Source organism: Oncorhynchus tshawytscha, linkage group LG28 (genome assembly GCF_018296145.1).
Source record: "Oncorhynchus tshawytscha isolate Ot180627B linkage group LG28, Otsh_v2.0, whole genome shotgun sequence".
Classification (NCBI taxonomy): Eukaryota; Metazoa; Chordata; class Actinopteri; order Salmoniformes; family Salmonidae; genus Oncorhynchus; species Oncorhynchus tshawytscha.
The window spans coordinates 43,034,090-43,054,979 of NC_056456.1; the positions used below are offsets into that span (position 1 = coordinate 43,034,090).

At 45.7% G+C, this 20,890-nt stretch overlaps 1 protein-coding gene across 1 annotated transcript in view; it reads left to right on the forward strand.

Moving 5' to 3' along the window:
- Positions 1–332: 332 nt before the first annotated feature.
- The window catches only part of LOC112227274 (GIPC PDZ domain containing family, member 2), a 47,960-nt gene continuing 27,402 nt past the window's right edge, over positions 333–20,890 (forward strand). The window contains exon 1 of the mRNA XM_024392173.2: positions 333–941. Within this exon, the coding sequence (XP_024247941.2) occupies positions 669–941 (273 nt within the window). The 5' untranslated portion in view covers positions 333–668. The remainder of the gene's footprint in view (positions 942–20,890) is intronic.

The following is a 20,890-nucleotide window of genomic DNA, read 5'->3' on the forward strand; positions in this document are numbered from 1 at the left end:
TGGCTAGTAAATGGGGGGCCTATAGGGGGAAACGGTCCAATGCGTTTCAAATGCCAAAGCCAATATCTGGTCCCAGTCAATGGTCCAAGTCAATAGCCCCTTTATAGGCCTAAATAAATCAACTCCATATGAGGGGGGACAACTAAGGGTAACAACTTTAAGTACTCTACTTTATAACAAAATGTGTACATGTGTGTTCTTGAAACATATGTTGTTTTGATTGAAGACTCAAATTGGTCACCTGAGTCAGCAGGGCGACAGGTATAACAGGCCTGCCTGTACGGCGCATATCTCCATGCCCCCACTGCGCCTGCGTTCCCAGCATATTGAAACAGAGGCGCAGTTGTCTGACACAGTTGAGAGATACAGTAAAATAGATACAGTATGATAGACACAACGAGGAAAACATCGCGTCGCACGTTCGCCACCTACCTGTTGAATATCACCGCCGTTTAATTTGCAAGTTTGGGGTTGGGTTGACGAGTCACTCACTGTCGAAGAACAAAGTCGAACCTGGAAAAAGGAGAGTCAGTCGAGGTTTTGTCGAGGTAAATGCGGAAGGAAAGAGGATTTGTGCAACTGGTAGCCACTCCAATGTTCTAACCGGACCGACAGACCAAAGGATTTATCAACCGATCAAACCGATTTATTGACGCCAAAAAAACACAATGCCTTTAGGACTGAGGAGAAAGAAGAACAAGTCGAGGGAGAGCTCGAACCTGGTGGAGAATGAGGAGGTCGGTGGACACGCAACTGGGAGCTCCGTGAAGTCGACCGCAAACGGAGCGGGGCTCCCACCACCACCTGCCAACCTGCGGCCCAAACTAGTGTTCCACACTCAGCTCGCCCACGGCAGCCCCACGGGAAGGATCGAGGGATTTACTAACGTCAAAGAACTCTACGGGAAAATAGCTGATACGTTCAATTTAAGTCCACCAGAGGTATGTCTTTCTTAACAACTTTTGTAGTTCTAGACAGATAAAAAAACGAGGTTTTCTGAATGCCAAAACGGGGCAAAGTTTTTGCGCAAGGTGCGCCCTGACCGTGCAGCTTACCTACGCACAAAGAGGCTGAGTTTGACGTTCGCTAGACTGAGGATAAGCAGTACCTGGTGGAAGTGAGTCAGAACCAAGCCTTATTTATCCTAGGCTACATGAGACCTCACATGATTTGACAGGTATTCCATTTAACTGTAGTTTCTGGGGCAATTTGGTGAGACTATTGTCCCTATTCAGTTTAGGGAATAATAATGACATCAAAATAAATAAAATAACTTATTCTGGGTTTACATGGTCATTGAATCACATTAATAAATGGGGCTATATTTACCTGGTCATTAAATCACATTAATAAATGGGGCTATATTTACCTGGTCATTAAATCACATTAATAAATGGGGCTATATTTACCTGGTCATTAAATCACATTAATAAATGGGGCTATATTTACCTGGTCATTAAATCACATTAATAAATGGGGCTATATTTACCTGGTCATTAAATCACATTAATAAATGGGGCTATATTTACCTGGTCATTAAATCACATTAATAAATGGGGCTATATTTACCTGGTCATTGAATCACATTAATAAATGGGGCTATATTTACCTGGTCATTGAAGACAATTGAAAAGTTTGACAACTGTACAGGTTTTTGGATCATAGAAAATCCTTCTTGATTCTCTTTGAGCTAGTTGGACTTTGTTTACGTGGTTAAATACCATCCTCTTTGAAGAGAATGAAGGCCTCGACTCACAGACAGACAGACATCAGTGCAAAAGGTGTATTTCTCTACGGTGAGGGAGAAGAGAAAAAAAATGACCACGGCTCCGTGAACAGCAAGTGCATGTTCACATCCCATTCTGTCTGCCCTCATCCCTGAGCCTGCCAGGCTCGGCTACCAAGGCCATAACATCCCATTCTGTCTGCCCTCATCCCTGAGCCTGCCAGGCTCGGCTACCAAGGCTATAACATCCCATTCTGTCTGCCCTCATCCCTGAGCCTGCCAGGCTCGGCTACCAAGGCTATAACATCCCATTCTGTCTGCTCTCATCCCTGAGCCTGCCAGGCTCGGCTACCAAGGCCATAACATCCCATTCTGTCTGCCCTCATCCCTGAGCCTGCCAGGCTCGGCTACCAAGGCCATAACATCCCATTCTGTCTGCCCTCATCCCTGAGCCTGCCAGGCTCGGCTACCAAGGCTATAACATCCCATTCTGTCTGCCCTCATCCCTGAGCCTGCCAGGCTCGGCTACCAAGGCTATAACATCCCATTCTGTCTGCTCTCATCCCTGAGCCTGCCAGGCTCGGCTACCAAGGCTATAACATCCCATTCTGTCTGCCCTCATCCCTGAGCCTGCCAGGTTCGGCTACCAAGGCCATAACATCCCATTCTGTCTGCCCTCATCCCTGAGCCTGCCAGGCTCGGCTACCAAGGCTATAACATCCCATTCTGTCTGCCCTCATCCCTGAGCCTGCCAGGCTCGGCTACCAAGGCCATAACATCCCATTCTGTCTGCCCTCATCCCTGAGCCTGCCAGGCTCGGCTACCAAGGCTATAACATCCCATTCTGTCTGCCCTCATCCCTGAGCCTGCCAGGCTCGGCTACCAAGGCCATAACATCCCATTCTGTCTGCCCTCATCCCTGAGCCTGCCAGGCTCGGCTACCAAGGCTATAACATCCCATTCTGTCTGCCCTCATCCCTGAGCCTGCCAGGCTCGGCTACCAAGGCTATAACATCCCATTCTGTCTGCCCTCATCCCTGTGCCTGCCAGGCTCGGCTACCAAGGCTATAACATCCCATTCTGTCTGCCCTCATCCCTGAGCCTGCCAGGCTCAGCTACCAAGGCTATAACTTCCCATTCTGTCTGCCCTCATCCCTGAGCCTGCCAGGCTCGGCTACCAAGGCCTTACATCCCAAATCGCACCCTATTTCCCATGGGCCCTATTCCCTATAGGCCCTGGCCAAAGGTAGTGCACTAAAAGAGGATAAGGTGCCATTTAGGCCTCAGTCCACAGTCATTGTGCTGTCGGTCTTTGTTAAAGGAGTCTGTGAGTGACATATCTGCCTTTTGTCTTTCTGAGCTGGACCTGATAGGTTGGCCGACCAGCCCGCCTCTGCTATCACACAGGGATACATTTGAGCTGGAGCAATCGTTTTCACACACACACACACACACACACACACACACACACACACACACACCACCAGCGTAGATGATCCCACAGTGACAGACGAGAGAGAGAGAGAGATTCTCGGGAACCAGACAAACCAGACCGATGGACAAACTGGGGAAACAAAAAAAACATGAAGTTAAAAACATTTTAAAAAACAGTTAAACATAATGTTGTCTTTTCATTTGACCTTAACAGAAACTCAACCGTTTCACAATGTGTTGCATCACTACTGCCAGACATTGCTATTATGTATAATAATTTCTCTCCAAACGTGCCCCGACTTCGCCCGACGACTCAAAGGGAGTTCTTCCGCAGCATACTTGGAAGTCGTTTGTGGTGACATCCAAAATGAGGGCTTTTGTACAAAACAAAGTCATCAGCGATTGGACCATCTCCTAACCAATTAGAGTATCAAAGCCAATTACACATTTTCAAAACGCAGCTTTACACACCTGGCTCTGGCACAACTCAATCGGTTTCTGCGACCAATCAGAAGGTCTAGAATGGATTTCCATTCTAGAATCCCCCCGGGAGGTACTCCGATCCAGACTCATTGTAGAGAAGAAACTAATGTCTGTGGGCGTGGCCTAGCGTTTGGCCGGAACAAGGAGTAACCAGACAAGTCCCGTCTCCCAACGTGTTTGAACATGACTCCTCTTTCTTGGTTTGTGAGCATGTTGTTGAAAACATATCTTCACTACAGGATAGGGGCTGTTTGACACCCATTTTGGACTGTGTTGGATGTTTAATTTATTATTTTTATTTGACATCATGATCTGGGGATAGGGGAGGAGCTAGATCTGTTGTATCTCCCAAAGAGAGGCAGGGAGGGAGGTGTTGTGGTGGTTGGAATCTCCCAAAGGAAGTCCCCTACTTCCTGCCGGTGGGCACAGCCTAAATACCATCCTGATAAAGCCTCTCTGTCCTGGACCAATGGTCTTCAGGGAGATGAGTTAGAGCTAACCACACCCCTACAACTTTCTACTTTGTCAACTACTTGGCAGAAGTGTAATATAGTATTGACCCAAATATTATTTTGGTGAGACCGGTAAGGTCAGACAAAAAAAAGACAGCTGTGATTTATTGTTTGGTACACCTTAACGTCAGCTAGGGCTTTGTATAGGAAATAGAGGTCGACCGATTATGATTTTTCAACGCTGATACCGATTATTGGAGGACCAAAAAAGCCGATACCGATTAAATCGGACGATTTTTATTTATCTTATTTATTTGTAATAATGACAATTACAACAATACTGAATGACCACTTATTTTAACTTAATATAATACATCAATAAAATCAATTTAGTCTCAAGTAAATAATGAAACATGTTCAATTTGGTTTAAATAATGCAAAAACAACGTTTGTATTTCATTAACCTTTGACAATTGGATGTTCTTATGGGCACTTTAGTATTGCCAGTGTAACAGTATAGCTTCCGTCCCTCTCCTCGCTCCTCCCTGGGCTCGAACCAGGAACACAACAACAGCCACCCTCGAAGCAGCGTTACCCATGCAGAGCAAGGGGAACAACTACTCCAAGTCTCAGAGCGAGTGACGTTTGAAACGCTATTAGCGCGCGCTAACTAGCTAGCCATTTCACTTCGGTTACACCAGCCTCATCTCGGGAGTTGATAGGCTTGAAGTCATAAACAGTGCAATGCTTGACGCACAACGACGAGCTGCTGGCAAAACGCACGAACGTGCTGTTTGAATGAATGTTTACGCGCCTGCTTCTGCCTACCACCGCTCAGTCAGATACTTAGATACTTGTATGCTCAGTCAGATTATATGCAACGCAGGACACGCTAGATAATATCTAGTAATATCAACCATGTGTAGTTAACTAGTGATTATGATTGATTGTTTTTTATAAGATAAGTTTAATGCTAGCTAGCAACTTACCTTGGCTTACTGCATTCGCGTAACAGGCAGTCTCCTTGTGGAGTGCAACGAGAGAGAGGCAGGTCGTTATTGCGTTGGACTCGTTAACTGTAAGGTTGCAAGATTGGATCCCCCGAGCTGACAAGGTGAACATCTGTCGTTCTGCCACCCGAACAAGGCAGTTAACCCACTGTTCCTAGGACGTCATTGAAAATAAGAATGTGTTCTTAACTGACTTGCCAAGTTAAATAAAAGGTATATAAAAATAAAATAAAAGTACTATTTTTTTTTTATTTTTAATCTGCGCCCAAAAATACCGATTTCGATTTGTTATGAAAACCACTAATTAATCGGTTCTAATAGGAAATCACTTGAACACTCATCGTGCAAGTCAGACTTGTTGTGAACATGGTCTCCATTACCATGGCTTACCTAAAACACAAACCTTCAGTGCATTTCATCACCGCCGCGACGTCTGAGATTCTGTATATTACCACACACGTCATCACCTCATGATTCTGAAGGACACGTGGAGAAAGCAGTCCTCATCTCTCACTGAGCTCTGTCATGAGGACGTTTAACAGCGTAGAAGCTAGGCTTACTCCAGTCACAGGTGATCTGTACCTGTGACTACAGGTCAAAGTCTGCTGCAGTAGAGTTTTTTACTACAGGTGAGTTACCAGGACCACAGGTGTGGCTCTCTGGCAGGCAGCGTGACCTGCAGCCTGTCTCTGTCCACCTGCCGTCTCTATGTATCTGCCTGTACTTTTGGCTAGTAGTCTAGCTACTAGGGTTAGACTGTGTGTGGTCTATGTGTAACCATCTACCTATCTGGCTGTACTATTGGCTAGTAGTCTAGCTACTAGGGTTAGACTGTGTGTGGTCTATGTGTAACCATCTACCTATCTGCCTGTACTATTGACTAGTAGTCTAGCTACTAGGGTTAGACTGTGTGTGGTCTATGTGTAACCATCTACCTATCTGCCTGTACTATTGGCTAGTAGTCTAGCTACTAGGGTTAGACTGTGTGTGGTCTATGTGTAACCATCTACCTATCTGGCTGTACTTTTGACTAGTAGTCTAGCTACTAGGGTTAGACTGTGTGTGGTCTATGTGTAACCATCTACCTATCTGCCTGTACTTTTGACTAGTAGTCTAGCTACTAGGGTTAGACTGTGTGTGGTCTATGTGTAACCATCTACCTATCTGCCTGTACTATTGGCTAGTAGTCTAGCTACTAGGGTTAGACTGTGTGTGGTCTATGTGTAACCATCTACCTATCTACCTGTACTATTGGCTAGTAGTCTAGCTACTAGGGTTAGACTGTGTGTGGTCTATGTGTAACCATCTACCTATCTGCCTGTACTATTGGCTAGTAGTCTAGCTACTAGGGTTAGACTGTGTGTGGTCTATGTGTAACCATCTACCTATCTGCCTGTACTTTTGACTAGTAGTCTAGCTACTAGGGTTAGACTGTGTGTGGTCTATGTGTAACCATCTACCTATCTGGCTGTACTTTTGACTAGTAGTCTAGCTACTAGGGTTAGACTGTGTGTGGTCTATGTGTAACCATCTACCTATCTGCCTGTACTTTTGACTAGTAGTCTAGCTACTAGGGTTAGACTGTGTGTGGTCTATGTGTAACCATCTACCTATCTGGCTGTACTATTGGCTAGCTACTAGGGTTAGGCCTTGGTTTTTGTGGGCCTGGGCAATATAGCCTAAAAAATCATATCTACATTTTCTTTCAAACTTTTATGGGTGCTTCCATGATATCTAATTTAAAAAAAATCTAAATAAAGATTTGTTGTACATTTTAAAGATCAAAAACAAACAGTCTAATGAAATCAGAGCTTGTGAAGTTCCAACTAGGCTGAATATAAACCTTCCACAACCATAAAACCCACTAATAATTACATTATTTTATCAAAATAGTTTAACCTGCTTTTGTGCAGTAATCACTGATCTGTCTTTCAAGTCTGTGAAAATGCCTTTTTTTTGTGTTACAAATTTAACATGACCATAACGCACATTAACTAATAATGACTGACTTATTCAGCACGTGGGCTTGTGTTCGAGTAGCTCTCTGGCAGCGTGACCAGCAACCTGTCTGTCCACCTGCCGTCTCTATGTATCTACTATTGGCTAGTTACTAGCTAGCGAGTAGCTCTCTGGCAGCGTGACCAGCAACCTATCTGTCCACCTGCCGTCTCTATGTATCTACTATTGGCTAGTTACTAGCTAGCGAGGAGCCAGCTGATCTTTATATTTCAAGTTTAGCCAACTTGTTACCAAACAGATCCAAGGTAGAACAGGTGCATTGTTATGAACACACCCTGTTCATCTCCCACTGTTTGAACAGCAGGCTAGTCTGCCCACTTTGTTCAGATGTTGAAACCTTATTTCTCAGAACAAGTTGCCAAGTCTTTATGGAATTGTGTTTTATGCTTATTGCACATTTTTATAAAACACAGTCGCTAGTAGCGTGTTCAATGATACTCCTGTTATTAGTAGCGTCTGCTCTCCGCCTGGGCGGTATTTCATATATATATCGTACACCAGGGTATTTTGGAAAAAGCCACAGGATGGTTTTCCCCAATACCATTGAAACTAATGTTTTTTTTACATACACACACACAAACATATACATACACACACACAAACATATACATACATACATACATACACACACATACATACATACACACACATACAAACATACATACACACACACACACACACACACAAACATACATACATACATACACATACATACATACATATACAAACATACATACACACACACACACAAACATACATACATACATACACACACACATACACACACACACACACACACATACATACATACATACATACATACATACATACACACATACATACACACATACATACATACATACATACATACATACATACATACATACACACACACACACATACATACATACATACATACATACATACACACACACAAACATACATACATACACACATACATACATACATACATACACATACACACACACACACATACATACATACATACATACATACATACATACATACATACCGTGGGGAGAACAAGTATTTGATAACCTGCAAAATTGGCAGTGTTTCCTACTTACAAAGCATGTAGAGGTTTGTAATTTTTATCATAGGTACACTTCAACCATGAGAGACGGAATCTAAAACAAAAATCTAGAAAATCACATTGTATGATTTTTAAGTAATTCATTTGCATTTTATTGCATGACATAAGTATTTGATACATCAGAAAAGCAGAACTTAATATTTGGTACAGAAACCTTTGTTTGCAATTACAGAGACCATACGTTTCCTGTAGTTCTTGACCAGGTTTGCACACACTGCAGCAGGGATTTTGGCCCACTCCTCCATACAGACCTTCTCCAGATCCTTCAGGTTTCGGGGCTGTCGCTGGGCAATACAGACTTTCAGCTCTCTCCAAAGATGTTCTATTGGGTTCAGGTCTGGAGACTGGCTAGGCCACTCCAGGACCTTGAGATGCTTCTTACGGAGCCACTCCTAAGTTGCCCTGGCTGTGTGTTTCGGGTCGTTGTCATGCTGGAAGACCCAGCCACGACCCATCTTCAATGCCATTACTGAGGGAAGGAGGTTGTTTGCCAAGATCTCGCGATACATGGCCCTATCCATCCTCCCCTCAATACGGTGCAGTCGTCCTGTCCGCTTTGCAGAAAAGCATCCCCAAAGAATGATGTTTCCACCTCCATGCTTCATGGTTGGGATGGTGTTCTTGGGGTTGTACTCATCCTTCTTCTTCCTCCAAACACGGCAAGTGGAGTTTAGACCAAAAAGCTCTATTTTTGTCTCATCAGACCACATGTCCTTCTCAAATGGTCTGAATATTTTCTAAATGCACTGTACCTAATCGGTACTATTAGCTCGGGTAGGGCTGTCCTCTCTGTGTACCCATCTGTACTGCTTGGGCTCACCACGTCATTTGCTTACAGTTTGAATACTTCAGCTTCCTTCGACCAGGTGTCGCTTGTTGTCTCTTACTCTATTGGTACTAACTACAGTGTGTTGTCTGCCTCTGAGCGAGTGCAGATCAACTCTGTGCTAGTCCATGTAAACAAGGTCTGAGTAGTCTTTATTTATTTTTTTTGGCTAATTTCAAGTTTTGCAAAGTGTACAGACTGTGAAGTAGACTGCGCTAGAGTAGACCAATGGTAGTCTCGTGTTATTTTAAGTTTACAGCAAGCCTGACATTTCCTAATTGCTCAAAGGGATTCAAATGTTACAACCAATCCCATCTGATGGAAGCTGTGTGTGTGGCTTTCTTGACATGGAGACATCTCAAGATAACTGGTCTAATCCAAGGCTTACTCTACTGGGAGTAAGACATTAATAATTATTTAATACATGCTCACGTCATCACCAAACAATAACACTGGGTTTGGAGTCACATTTTTGTGATTTTGTGTGTGTGTGTGGGGGGGGGGGGACTACATTGATTTATTTTGGCTTATTTGTTTTGTTAGTGTTCGTTTACAATGGATTTTCTTCACCTGAAAACATTTCCGTTCCAATTCAGGGATTACTGGGGCTTACTGTAATAACGTTGCGGTTTAAAAGGAAGGGGTCGGAGAAGCAGAGCTCATTGTTGTTATTGAGGAGCAGAGCTCATTGTTGTTATTGAGGAGCAGAGCTCATTGTTGTTATTGAGGAGCAGAGCTCATTGTTGTTATTGAGGAGCAGAGCTCATTGTTGTTATTGAGGAGCAGAGCTCATTGTTGTTATTGAGGAGCAGAGCTTAAGGCTTTCTGTTGATTAAATTATTTAAAATGTCGTCACTTCTCTGGGTAAATAATGCATTTTAGTAAAGAAAAACAGGGAAGACATTGAGACAAAGTCCTTTTCCAGATGTGTCCCGTAGAATACAATATATATATATATATATATTATAATATATATATATATATATAATATATAATATACCCACAGTACCAGTCAAACGTTTGGACACGCAGACTCCTTCCAGGGTTTTTCTTTATTTGTACTATTTTCTACATTGTAGAATAATAGTGAAGACGAAACTATTAAATAACACATATGGAATCATGTAGTAACCAACAAAGTGTTGTATATTTTAGATTATTCAATGTCGCCACCCTTTACCTTGACAGCTATGCACTCTCTTGGCATTCTCTCAACCAGATTCATGAGGAATGCTTTTCCAAAGGTCTTGAAGGAGTTCTCACATATGCTGAGCACTTGTTGGTTGCTTTTCCTTTCCTCTGCAGTCCAACTCATCCCTAAACATCTCAATTGGGTTGAGGTCAGGTGATTATGGAGGCCAGGTCATCTGATGGAGTGCTACGTCACTCTCCTCCTTGGTCAAATAGCCCTTACACAGCCTGGTGGTGTGTTGGGTCATTGTCCTGTTGAAAAACAAATGATTGTCCCTCTAAGCCCGAACTAGATGGGATGGTGTATTGCTGCAGAATGCTGTGGTAGCCATGCTAGTTGTGTGCCTTGAATTCTAAATAAATCACTGACAGTGTCACCAGCAAAGCACCATTACATCTCCACCATGCTTCACGGGGGGAAAGATCATCTGTTCACCTACTCGTTTATTTTTACCCCTTTTTTTTCTCCCCGATTTTGTGGTATCCAATTGGTAGTTAGTCTTGTCTCATCGCTGCAACTCCCGTACGGACTCAGGAGAGGTGAAGGCCGTGCATCCTCCGAAACACAACCCAACCAAGCCGCACTGCTTCTTGACACAATGCCCACTTAACCCGTCAGTCCGCCACACCAATGTGTCGGAGGAATCACCGTACACCTGGCGACCGTGTCAGTGTGCGCTGCGCCCGGCCCGCCACAGGAGTCGCTAGTGCGCAATGGGACAAGGATATCCCTGCTGGCCAAACCCTCCCCTAACCCGGACGACGCTGGGCCGGACCCTCCCCTAACCCGGACGACGCTGGGCCGGACCCTCCCCTAACCCGGACGATGCTGGGCCGAAGCCTCCCCTAACCCGGACGACGCTGGGCCGAACCCTCCCCTAACCCGGACGACGCTGGGCCGAACCCTCCCCTAACCCGGACGATGCACCGCCCATGGACCTCTGCCTGCGACAGAGCCTGGACTCGAACCCAGAAACTCTAGTGGCAGTTCCTTACACCACTCGGCACTCGGGAGGCCCTGTGTGTAGATCGATGAATTCTAAATAAATCAGTGTCACGAGCAAAGCACCCCCACACCACCACCTCCTCCATGCTTCATGGTGGGAACCACCCAGGCGGAGATAATCCATTGGAACCAAACATCTCAAATTTGGACTCATCAGACCAAAGGACAGATTTCCACCGGTCTAATGTCCAATGCTCGTGTTTCTTGGCTCAAGCAAGTCTCTTCTTATTGGTGTCCTTTAGTAGTGGTTTCTTTGGAGCAATTTGACCAGGAAGGTCTGATTCACACAGTCTCCTCTGAACAGTTGATGTTGAGATGTGTCTGTTACTTTAACTCTGTGAAGCATTTATTTGGGCTGCAATTTCTGAGGCTGGTAACTCTAATGAACTTATCCTCTGTAGCAGAGGTAACTCTGGGTCTTCCTTTCCTGTGGCGGTCCTCATGAGAGACAGTTTCATCATAGTGCTTGATGGTTTTTGCGACTGCACTTGAAGGAACTTTCAAAGTTCTTGAAATGTTCCGGATTGACTGACTGTCATGTCTTAAAGTAATGATGGACTCATTTCTCTTTGCTGATTTGAGCTGTTCTTGCCATAATATGGACTTTGTCTTTAACCAAATAGGTCTATGTTCTGTATGCCCCCCCTACCTTGTCACAACACAACTGAAGAAGGAAAGAAATTCCACAAATGTAACTTTTAACAAGGCGCACCTGTTAATTTAAATGTATTCCAGGTGACTACCTCATGAAGCTGTTTGAGAGAATGCCAAGTGTGTGCAAAGCTGTCGTCAAGGCAAAGGGTGGCTACTTTGAAGAATCTCAAATATATTTAGATTTGTTTTAAGTTTTTGGTTACTACATTATTCCTTAGTTTTGATGAGAGAAAGAGCACACAAATAAAACATCACATATCACCCTGAAAAACAGTTTGGCAACTCAGATGTCTATACTTCAACAGCAAAGTTAGATAATATGGAAGTTTATGAAGTAGGGAGTAATGTAGATATCTACAGGTCAATAGCAAAGTCCAGCCAACCTTTTGGCTCAGATACCACAGTGTTCAAGTTCGCATGTCTACAATATGCAACGTGTTTGAACAGCAACATAGAATGTGTTCAGTTTGGATCAGACAGAGACCGAGAGAGCTCAGCTGAGACAGATGGACAGACATGGGGCTCCTCTATAACCTGTTTCTCCTGGACAGACATGGGGCTCCTCCATAACCTGTTTCTCCTGGACAGACATGGGGCTCCTCCATAACCTGTTTCTCCTGAACAGACATGGGGCTCCTCCATAACCTGTTTCTCCTGGACAGACATGGGGCTCCTCCATAACCTGTTTCTCCTGAACAGACATGGGCTCCTCCATAACCTGTTTCTCCTGGACAGACATGGGCTCCTCTACAACCTGTTTCTCCTGGACAGACATGGGCTCCTACAACCTGTTTCTCCTGGACAGACATGGGGCTCCTCTACAACCTGTTTCTCCTGGACAGACATGGGGCTCCTCCATAGCCTGTTTCTCCTGGACAGACATGGGGCTCCTCTACAACCTGTTTCTCCTGGACAGACATGGGCTCCTCTACAACCTGTTTCTCCTGGACAGACATGGGCTCCTCTACAACCTGTTTCTCCTGGACAGACATGGGCTCCTCTACAACCTGTTTCTCCTGGACAGACATGGGGCTCCTCCATAACCTGTTTCTCCTGGACAGACATGGGGCTCCTCTACAACCTGTTTCTCCTGGACAGACATGGGGCTCCTCTACAACCTGTTTCTCCTGGACAGACATGGGCTCCTCTACAACCTGTTTCTCCTGGACAGACATGGGGCTCCTCCATAGCCTGTTTCTCCTGGACAGAAAGCTCAGGTGTGAACTGAGACGTGATTACAGTGAAAGGGCTTCAGTTGATTAAGTGGCTGTTTACCCGCCAAAGGGGATAGAAGGGTTGCCACGGTCACGGCATTGTTGAGACGGAGGGTAAGACAGTTTTCATTGGCTGCTGAGAGGCATGTGTGTGTCTGTGTGTGTGTGTGTGTGTGTGAGTGAGAGAGCAGGTGGTGACCTCCAGTCATTGCTCAACCATTTACAATTACGATGTGATTGACTGATACTTCTGAAAAACACATTGTGTTGTGACCTGATATATTTTTTACCTTGGGATTACAGTCTCTTTGTGACTGGAGAAAGTGGACACTTGTAGTTGGAAGGGAAAAACTCCTGTCCACTTCATCAATGTCTTTATCTAGTGATGTTTTTGGGCCGACAAATAAAGCTATTGGTAGACCGAAAGGCATCTATTCTTTACACCAATCAAATTGCTCAAATTTTAAATCATATATATATATGTGTGTGTGTGTGTGTGTGTGTGTGTGTGTGTGTGTGTGTGTGTGTGTGTAAAACAGATACAATGTGTTTTAATAAAATCCACTATATCGTCTGGTGGTGCCTGAAGGTTTGGTGCCTGAAAAGAGGGCAACAGATCTAGATAACCAGAAGAGTGATATTTACCTGACCCAACTTCTCCTCCCACTCCTGCTGGTTTTCACAGATTCTGCCATTACTCTCCTGAAGATGCCGTTATGGTTTTCATATGCACATTTTTTGCTGAAGTTCCCAATTAAAACAAAATATATATCTTCATATCATTGTCATGTGGATAATCAAGATTCTATCCAAATAAATGCAACGAACTTCAAACAACTTTGGGCCGGCCAGAGGCTTGCTCTAGCAACATTGTATAAAATATTCTGGGCCCTCAATTTCCCACTCCAGTGAGCTCAGGACAGACACAGCTGGAGGCTATTTGATCAAGGGATAAGAAGTAGTGGTCGACTTGGACAGGAGCTGAGTTCAAAATGTTCTACTGCTTGAGCTCCTGTTCCTCTTATAGAATATCAACTCAACAGTATTGTGGAACACCTAAATATAAAACAGAACCCATTTCAGCCCAAGTCAAGAACTAAGGATGACAGAGGCAGACAATTTTAACGTTAACAGGGAATTTATTTCCTTCGCACGGTAATTTGGGGAAAAGGGGCTGGACGGAACCAAAGAAAGTAAAAGTTAAGGAGCCCCCTCTCCTACCCACTACTTACCTAACCAGCACCACCTGGTGCGCTAACCAAAATACAGGGAGTGGTCCCCCAGGTCTTACCTAGTGTGCCTAGACAGAGTACATACTGCATGTATATGTATACGCGCAGGCCACTTGCCTCAGCACTCCTAAGGTGCCTTCCCCCCTGAGAACAACAGAAAACAAACGTGCATTGTGTGGAGAGAGACGTGCATTGTGTGGAGAGGGACGTGCATGCATTGTGTGGAGAGGGACGTGCATTGTGTGGAGAGGGACGTGCATTGTGTGGAGAGGGACGTGCATTGTGTGGAGAGGGACGTGCATTGTGTGGAGAGGGACGTGCATTGTGTGGAGAGGGACGTGCATTGTGTGGAGAGGGACATGCATTGTGCATCTGGGCGCTACATGGTCAACCTAACATCTGCATTGGCCGTGCAGCATTTACTGTGATACGACCTCAGCAGAAGTCAGGACATTCACACTTCTTGTGCTTCGGGGAGCAGCGCTGTTGTCAACACACACAGTATATACACTGCTCAAAAAAATTAAGGGAACACTAAAATAACACATCCTAGATCTGAATGAATGAAATATTCTTATTAAATACTTTTTTCTTTACATAGTTGAATGTGCTGACAACAAAATCACACAAAAATGATCAATGGAAATCAAATTTATCAACCCATGGAGTTCTGGATTTGGAGTCACACTCAAAATTAAAGTGGAAAACCACACTACAGGCTGATCCAACTTTGATGTAATGTCCTTAAAACAAGTCTAAATGAGGCTCAGTAGTGTGTGTGGCCTCCTCGTGCCTGTATGACCTCCCTACAATGCCTGGGCATGCTCCTGATGAGGTGGCGGATGGTCTCCTGAGGGATCTTCTCCCAGACCTGGACTAAAGCATCTGCCAACTCCTGGACAGTCTGTGGTGTAACGTGGCGTTGGTGGATGGAGCGAGACATGATGTCCCAGATGTGCTCAATTGGATTCAGGTCTGGGGAACGGGCGGGCCAGTCCATAGCATCAATGCCTTCCTCTTGCAGGAACTGCTGACACGCATTGTCTTGCATTTGGAGGAACCGAGGGCCAATCGCACCAGCATATGGTCTCACAAGGGGTCTGAGGATCTCATCTCGGTACCTAATGGCAGTCAGGCTACCTCTGGCGAGCACATGGAGGGCTGTGCGGCCCCCCAAAGAAATGCCACCCCACACCATGACTGACCCACCGCCAAACCGGTCATGCTGGAGAATGTTGCAGGCAGCAGAACGTTCTCCACGGCGTCTCCAGACTCTGTCACGTCTGTCACGTGCTCAGTGTGAACCTGCTTTCATCTGTGAAGAGCACAGGGCGCCAGTGGCGAATTTGCCAATCTTTGTGTTCTCTGGAAAATGCCAAACGTCCTGCACGGTATTGGGCTGAAAGCACAACCCCCACCTGTGGTCGTCGGGCCCTCATACCACCCTCATGGAGTCTGTTTCTGACCGTTTGAGCAGACACATGCACATTTGTGGCCTGCTGGGGGTCATTTTGCAGGGCTCTGGCAGTGCTCCTCCTGCTCCTCCTTGCACAAAGGCGGAGGTAGCGGTCCTGCTGCTGGGTTGTTGCCCTCCTACGGCCTCCTCCATGTCTCCTGATGTACTGGCCGGTCTCCTGGTAGCGCCTCCATGCTCTGGACACTACGCTGACAGACACAGCAAACCTTCTTTCCACAGCTCGCATTGATGTGCCATCCTGGATGAGCTGCACTACCTGAGCCACTTGTGTGGGTTGTAGACTCCGTCTCATGCTACCACTAGAGCACCGCCAGCATTCAAAAGTGACCAAACATCAGCCAGGAAGCATAGGAACTGAGAAGTGGTCTGTGGTCACCACCTGCAGAACCACTCTTTTATTGGAGGTTTCTTGCTAATTGCCTATAATTTCCACCTGTTGTCTATTCCATTTGCACAACAGCATGTGAAATTGATTGTCAATCAGTGTTGCTTCCTAAGTGGACAGTTTGATTTCACAGAAGTGTGATTGACTTGGAGTTACATTGTGTTGTTTAAGTGTTCCCTTTATTTTTTTGAGCAGTGTATTTGTTTGTTAGTTTGGAACTGCTCAACTAAAATAATCTCTGTTGACCAACGGCCTAACGACCAAGCAATCGACTAGGTGGATAATTGGGGTCAGCCCTAATTTCTATAGTTCGAAGGAAACACTCCTGTCTCCTTCATAAAGGTGTTTGTCCATCCAGTGATTTTATTTCTTCATGACTTGTTCTGAAGCTGTATCCCCTGACACTACAGTGATCCTAAAGACATGATGCTGACCGGCTGTATCCCCTGTCAACAACCAGACCTACATGCCCCCTAGTCAGTCAGTCAGTCAATGAATGATCAGTTTCTCCTGAACTTCCTCTCATCTAATGCTAGGCTGGGACAATTGAACACTGCAAGTTGTGAGGTCAGCATTTTCATCTAACATCTCTAGGTTAGCCATTATTAAAATTCCATGGCTTTCTCAATGTAGAAAGCAACACCGCTTCCTAAAAAAAATCCTTAGGTATATTCAGTTAGTTAAACAGGTATATGACAGATGGCAGACAGCAGCGTGTATATACACACTTCAGCGATTGGCTTTCTAAAAAAAACGTTCTTAGGTATATTCAGTTAGTTAAACAGGTATATGACAGATGGCAGACAGCAGCGTGTATATACACACTTCAGCGATTGGCTTTCGTGGCCTACCACTTCACGGCGGAGCCGTTGTTGCTCCTAAACGTTCTTATTGTACAATATCAGCACTGACAGTTGACCGGGGCAGCTCTGTGTATATCAGCACTGACAGTTGACCGGGGCAGCTCTGTGTATATCAGCACTGACAGTTGACCGGGGCAGCTCTGTGTATATCAGCACTGACAGTTGACTGGGGCAGCTCTGTATATATCAGCACTGACAGTTGACCGGGGCAGCTCTGTGTATATCAGCACTGACAGTTGACCGGGGCAGCTCTGTGTATATCAGCACTGACAGTTGACCGGGGCAGCTCTGTGTATATCAGCACTGACAGTTGACCGGGGCAGCTCTGTATGATGAACTGACTTGTTGGACAGGTGGCATCCTATGACGGTGCCACGGTGAAAGTCAATGAGCTCTTTAGTACGGGTCAGAGTCAAATCCTCTCATTTTGAAGGGGTGTCTACCTTTTTTGTAGTACATTTATCTGCCAAAACATGACACCCACCCTGTTTTCAAGAGAATGCTGTCTCATCACAACACAAACTCCTCTGTAAAATAAGGTCTAAGTTTCAATGTGAAAATGAACATTTGAGTTTTTAGATAATTGACGTTAAAGGTGAATAAAATGTACCCCAATTTGAATTTTTTTCAAAAATACAACCCTGTTTTTCTAAGCTTTTTAAATGCTATCCAACCTGTGTGTCTTTTTAAATGCTATCCAACCTGTGTGTCTTTCCCAGTGATGAAGACATGGATGTCTCATGGTAGGGTGGGCTATGCAAAAATGGGTCAACATCTCCTAAATGTTTTAGCATTCAGATCCCCCCCCAAAAAAGTAATTTTCTGATGCTTCTACCATGGGCAAATATGTATGGAAAGTGTCAATGATCTAGATGTTCATATTATCATATAGCAGCGTACCTAGTGGTTAGAGGGGCGGCAGGTAGCCTAGTGGTTAGAGGGGCGGCAGGTAGCCTAGTGGTTAGAGGGGCGGCAGGTAGCCTAGTGGTTAGAGGGGCGGCAGGTAGCCTAGTGGTTAGAGGGGCGGCAGGTAGCCTAGTGGTTAGAGGGGCGGCAGGTAGCCTAGTGGTTAGAGGGGCGGCAGGTAGCCTAGTGGTTAGAGGGGCGGCAGGTAGCCTAGTGGTTAGAGGGGCGGCAGGTAGCCTAGTGGTTAGAGGGGCGGCAGGTAGCCTAGTGGTTAGAGTGTTGGACTAGTAACTGAAAGGTTGCAAGATCGAATCCCCGAGCTGTCGTTCTGCCCCTCAAGGCAAACAAGTTCTGTTCCTAGGCCGTCATTAAAAGTAGGAATTTGTTCTTAACTGACTTGCCTAGTTCAATAAAGGTAAAAATAAATACCATCCTTTTCTCACACTGGTGTATATATGGTATTACCAGTTTAGTACACAAGGGGGTGCAAAAAAAAAAAAAAAACCCATTGGGTGTAGCCAGCCTGCTTTTCTCTCTACTGTTCTGGGTGTAGCCAGCCTGCTTTTCTCTCTACTGTTCTGGGTGTAGCCAGCCTGCTTTTCTTTGCTGCTTTTCTCTCTGTTTTCTGGGTGTAGCCAGCCTGCTTTTCTCTCTACTTTTCTGGGTGTAGCCAGCCTGCTTTTCTCTCTACTTTTCTGGGTGTAGCCAGCCTGCTTTTCTCTCTACTTTTCTGGGCGTAACCAGCCTGCTTTTCTTTGCGTAGCCAGCATGCTTTTCTCTCTACTTTTCTGGGTGTAGCCAGCCTGTTTTCTCTCTACTGTTCTGGGTGTAGCCAGCCTGCTTTTCTTTGTGTAGCCAGCCTGCTTTTCTCTCTACTTTTCTGGGCGTAGCCAGCCTGCTTTTCTCTCTACTGTTCTGGGTGTAGCCAGCCTGTTTTCTGGGTGTAGCCAGCCTGCTTTTTCTCTACTTTTCTGGGTGTAGCCAGCCTGCTTTTCTCTCTACTGTTCTGGGTGTAGCCAGCCTGCTTTTCTTTGCGTAGCCAGCCTGCTTTTCACTCTACTTTTCTGGGCGTAGCCAGCCTGCTTTTCTCTACTTTTCTGGGCGTAGCCAGCCTGCTTTTCTCTCTACTTTTCTGGGCGTAGCCAGCCTGCTTTTCTCTCTACTGTTCTGGGTGGCCAGCCTGCTTTTCTCTCTACTTTTCTGGGCGTAGCCAGCCTGCTTTTCTCTCTACTGTTCTGGGTGTTGCCAGCCTGCTTTTCTTTGCGTAGCCAGCCTGCTTTTCTCTCTACTTTTCTGGGCGTAACCAGCCTGCTTTTCTTTGCGTAGCCTGCTTTTCTCTCTACTTTTCTGGGTGTAGCCAGCCTGCTTTTCTCTCTACTGTTCTGGGTGTAGCCAGCCTGCTTTTCTTTGTGTAGCCAGCCTGCTTTTCTCTCTACTTTTCTGGGCGTAGCCAGCCTGCTTTTCTCTCTACTGTTCTGGGTGTAGCCAGCCTGCTTTTCTTTGCGTAGCCAGCCTGCTTTTCTCTCTACTTTCTGGGTGTAGCCAGCCTGCTTTTCTCTCTACTGTTCTGGGTGTAGCCAGCCTGCTTTTCTCTCTACTTTTCTGGGCGTAGCCAGCCTGCTTTTCTCTCTACTTTTCTGGGTGTAGCCAGCCTGCTTTTCTCTCTACTGTTCTGGGTGTAGCCAGCCTGCTTTTCTTTGCGTAGCCAGCCTGCTTTTCTCTCTACTTTTCTGGGTGTAGCCAGCCTGCTTTTCTCTCTACTGTTCTGGGTGTAGCCAGCCTGCTTTTCTTTGCGTAGCCAGCCTGCTTTTCTCTCTACTTTTCTGGGCGTAGAGCCTGCTTTTCTCTCTACTGTTCTGGGTGTAGCCAGCCTGCTTTTCTCTCTACTGTTCTGGGTGTAGCCAGCCTGCTTTTCTCTCTACTGTTCTGGGTGTAGCCAGCCTGCTTTTCTTTGCGTAGCCAGCCTGCTTTTCTCTCTACTTTTCTGGGCGTAGCCAGCCTGCTTTTCTCAGGTAAAATGCAAGATTAACTTTAAGCTTAACATTAGGAAATGTAGCTGGCTACATTCTTTCTTTTGACGGGCCTAAACCATTAGAAATATAATGGCCATGCATCGTTTTAGCTTTTTCATTGTAGCTCATTTACTTGTGGCTGCCAGCCAAATAGCGTCACACTTCTGTTATCTGATGAACAGGAAGCTTTTTTATGTTGAATGTGTTGCACTAATGTGTTTTCTGTGGACAACTATAGCTGAACAGTCGTGGCCAATTGTTTTGAGAATGACACAAATATTAATTTTCACAAAGTTTGCTGCTTCAGTGTCTTTAGATATTTTTGTCAGATGTTACTATGGGATACTGAAGTATAATTACAAGCATTTTCATAAGTGTCAAAGGCTTTTATTGACAATTACATGAAGATGATGCAAAGAGTCAATATTTGCAGTGTTGACCCTTCTTTTTCAAGACCTGCCCTGCCCTGGCCTCCCTCCTCCTCCTCCTCCTCCTCCTGGCTTATCCTCCTCTTCCTGGCCTGGCTTCCCGTCCTTCCTTCTGCATTCTGCCCTGCCCTGGCCTGGCCTGGTCTCCCTCCCTGGCCTGGCCTCCCCTCCCTGGCCTCTCCTCCTCCCACTGCCCTGGCCTCTCCTCTCCTCCTCCTTCCCTGGCCTCTCCTCCTCCTCCCACTGCCATGCCCTGGCCTCTCCACCTCCTCCTCCTCCTCCCACTGCCCTGGCCTCCCTTCCCTGGCCTCTCCTCCTCCTCCTTCCCTGGCCTCTCCACCTCCTCCTTCCCTGGCCTCCCCTCCTCCTCCTGGCTTCCCCTCCTCCCACTGCCCTGGCCTCTCCTCCTCCTTTCCTGGCCTTCCTCCTCCTTCCCTGGCCTCTCCTCCTCCTTCCCT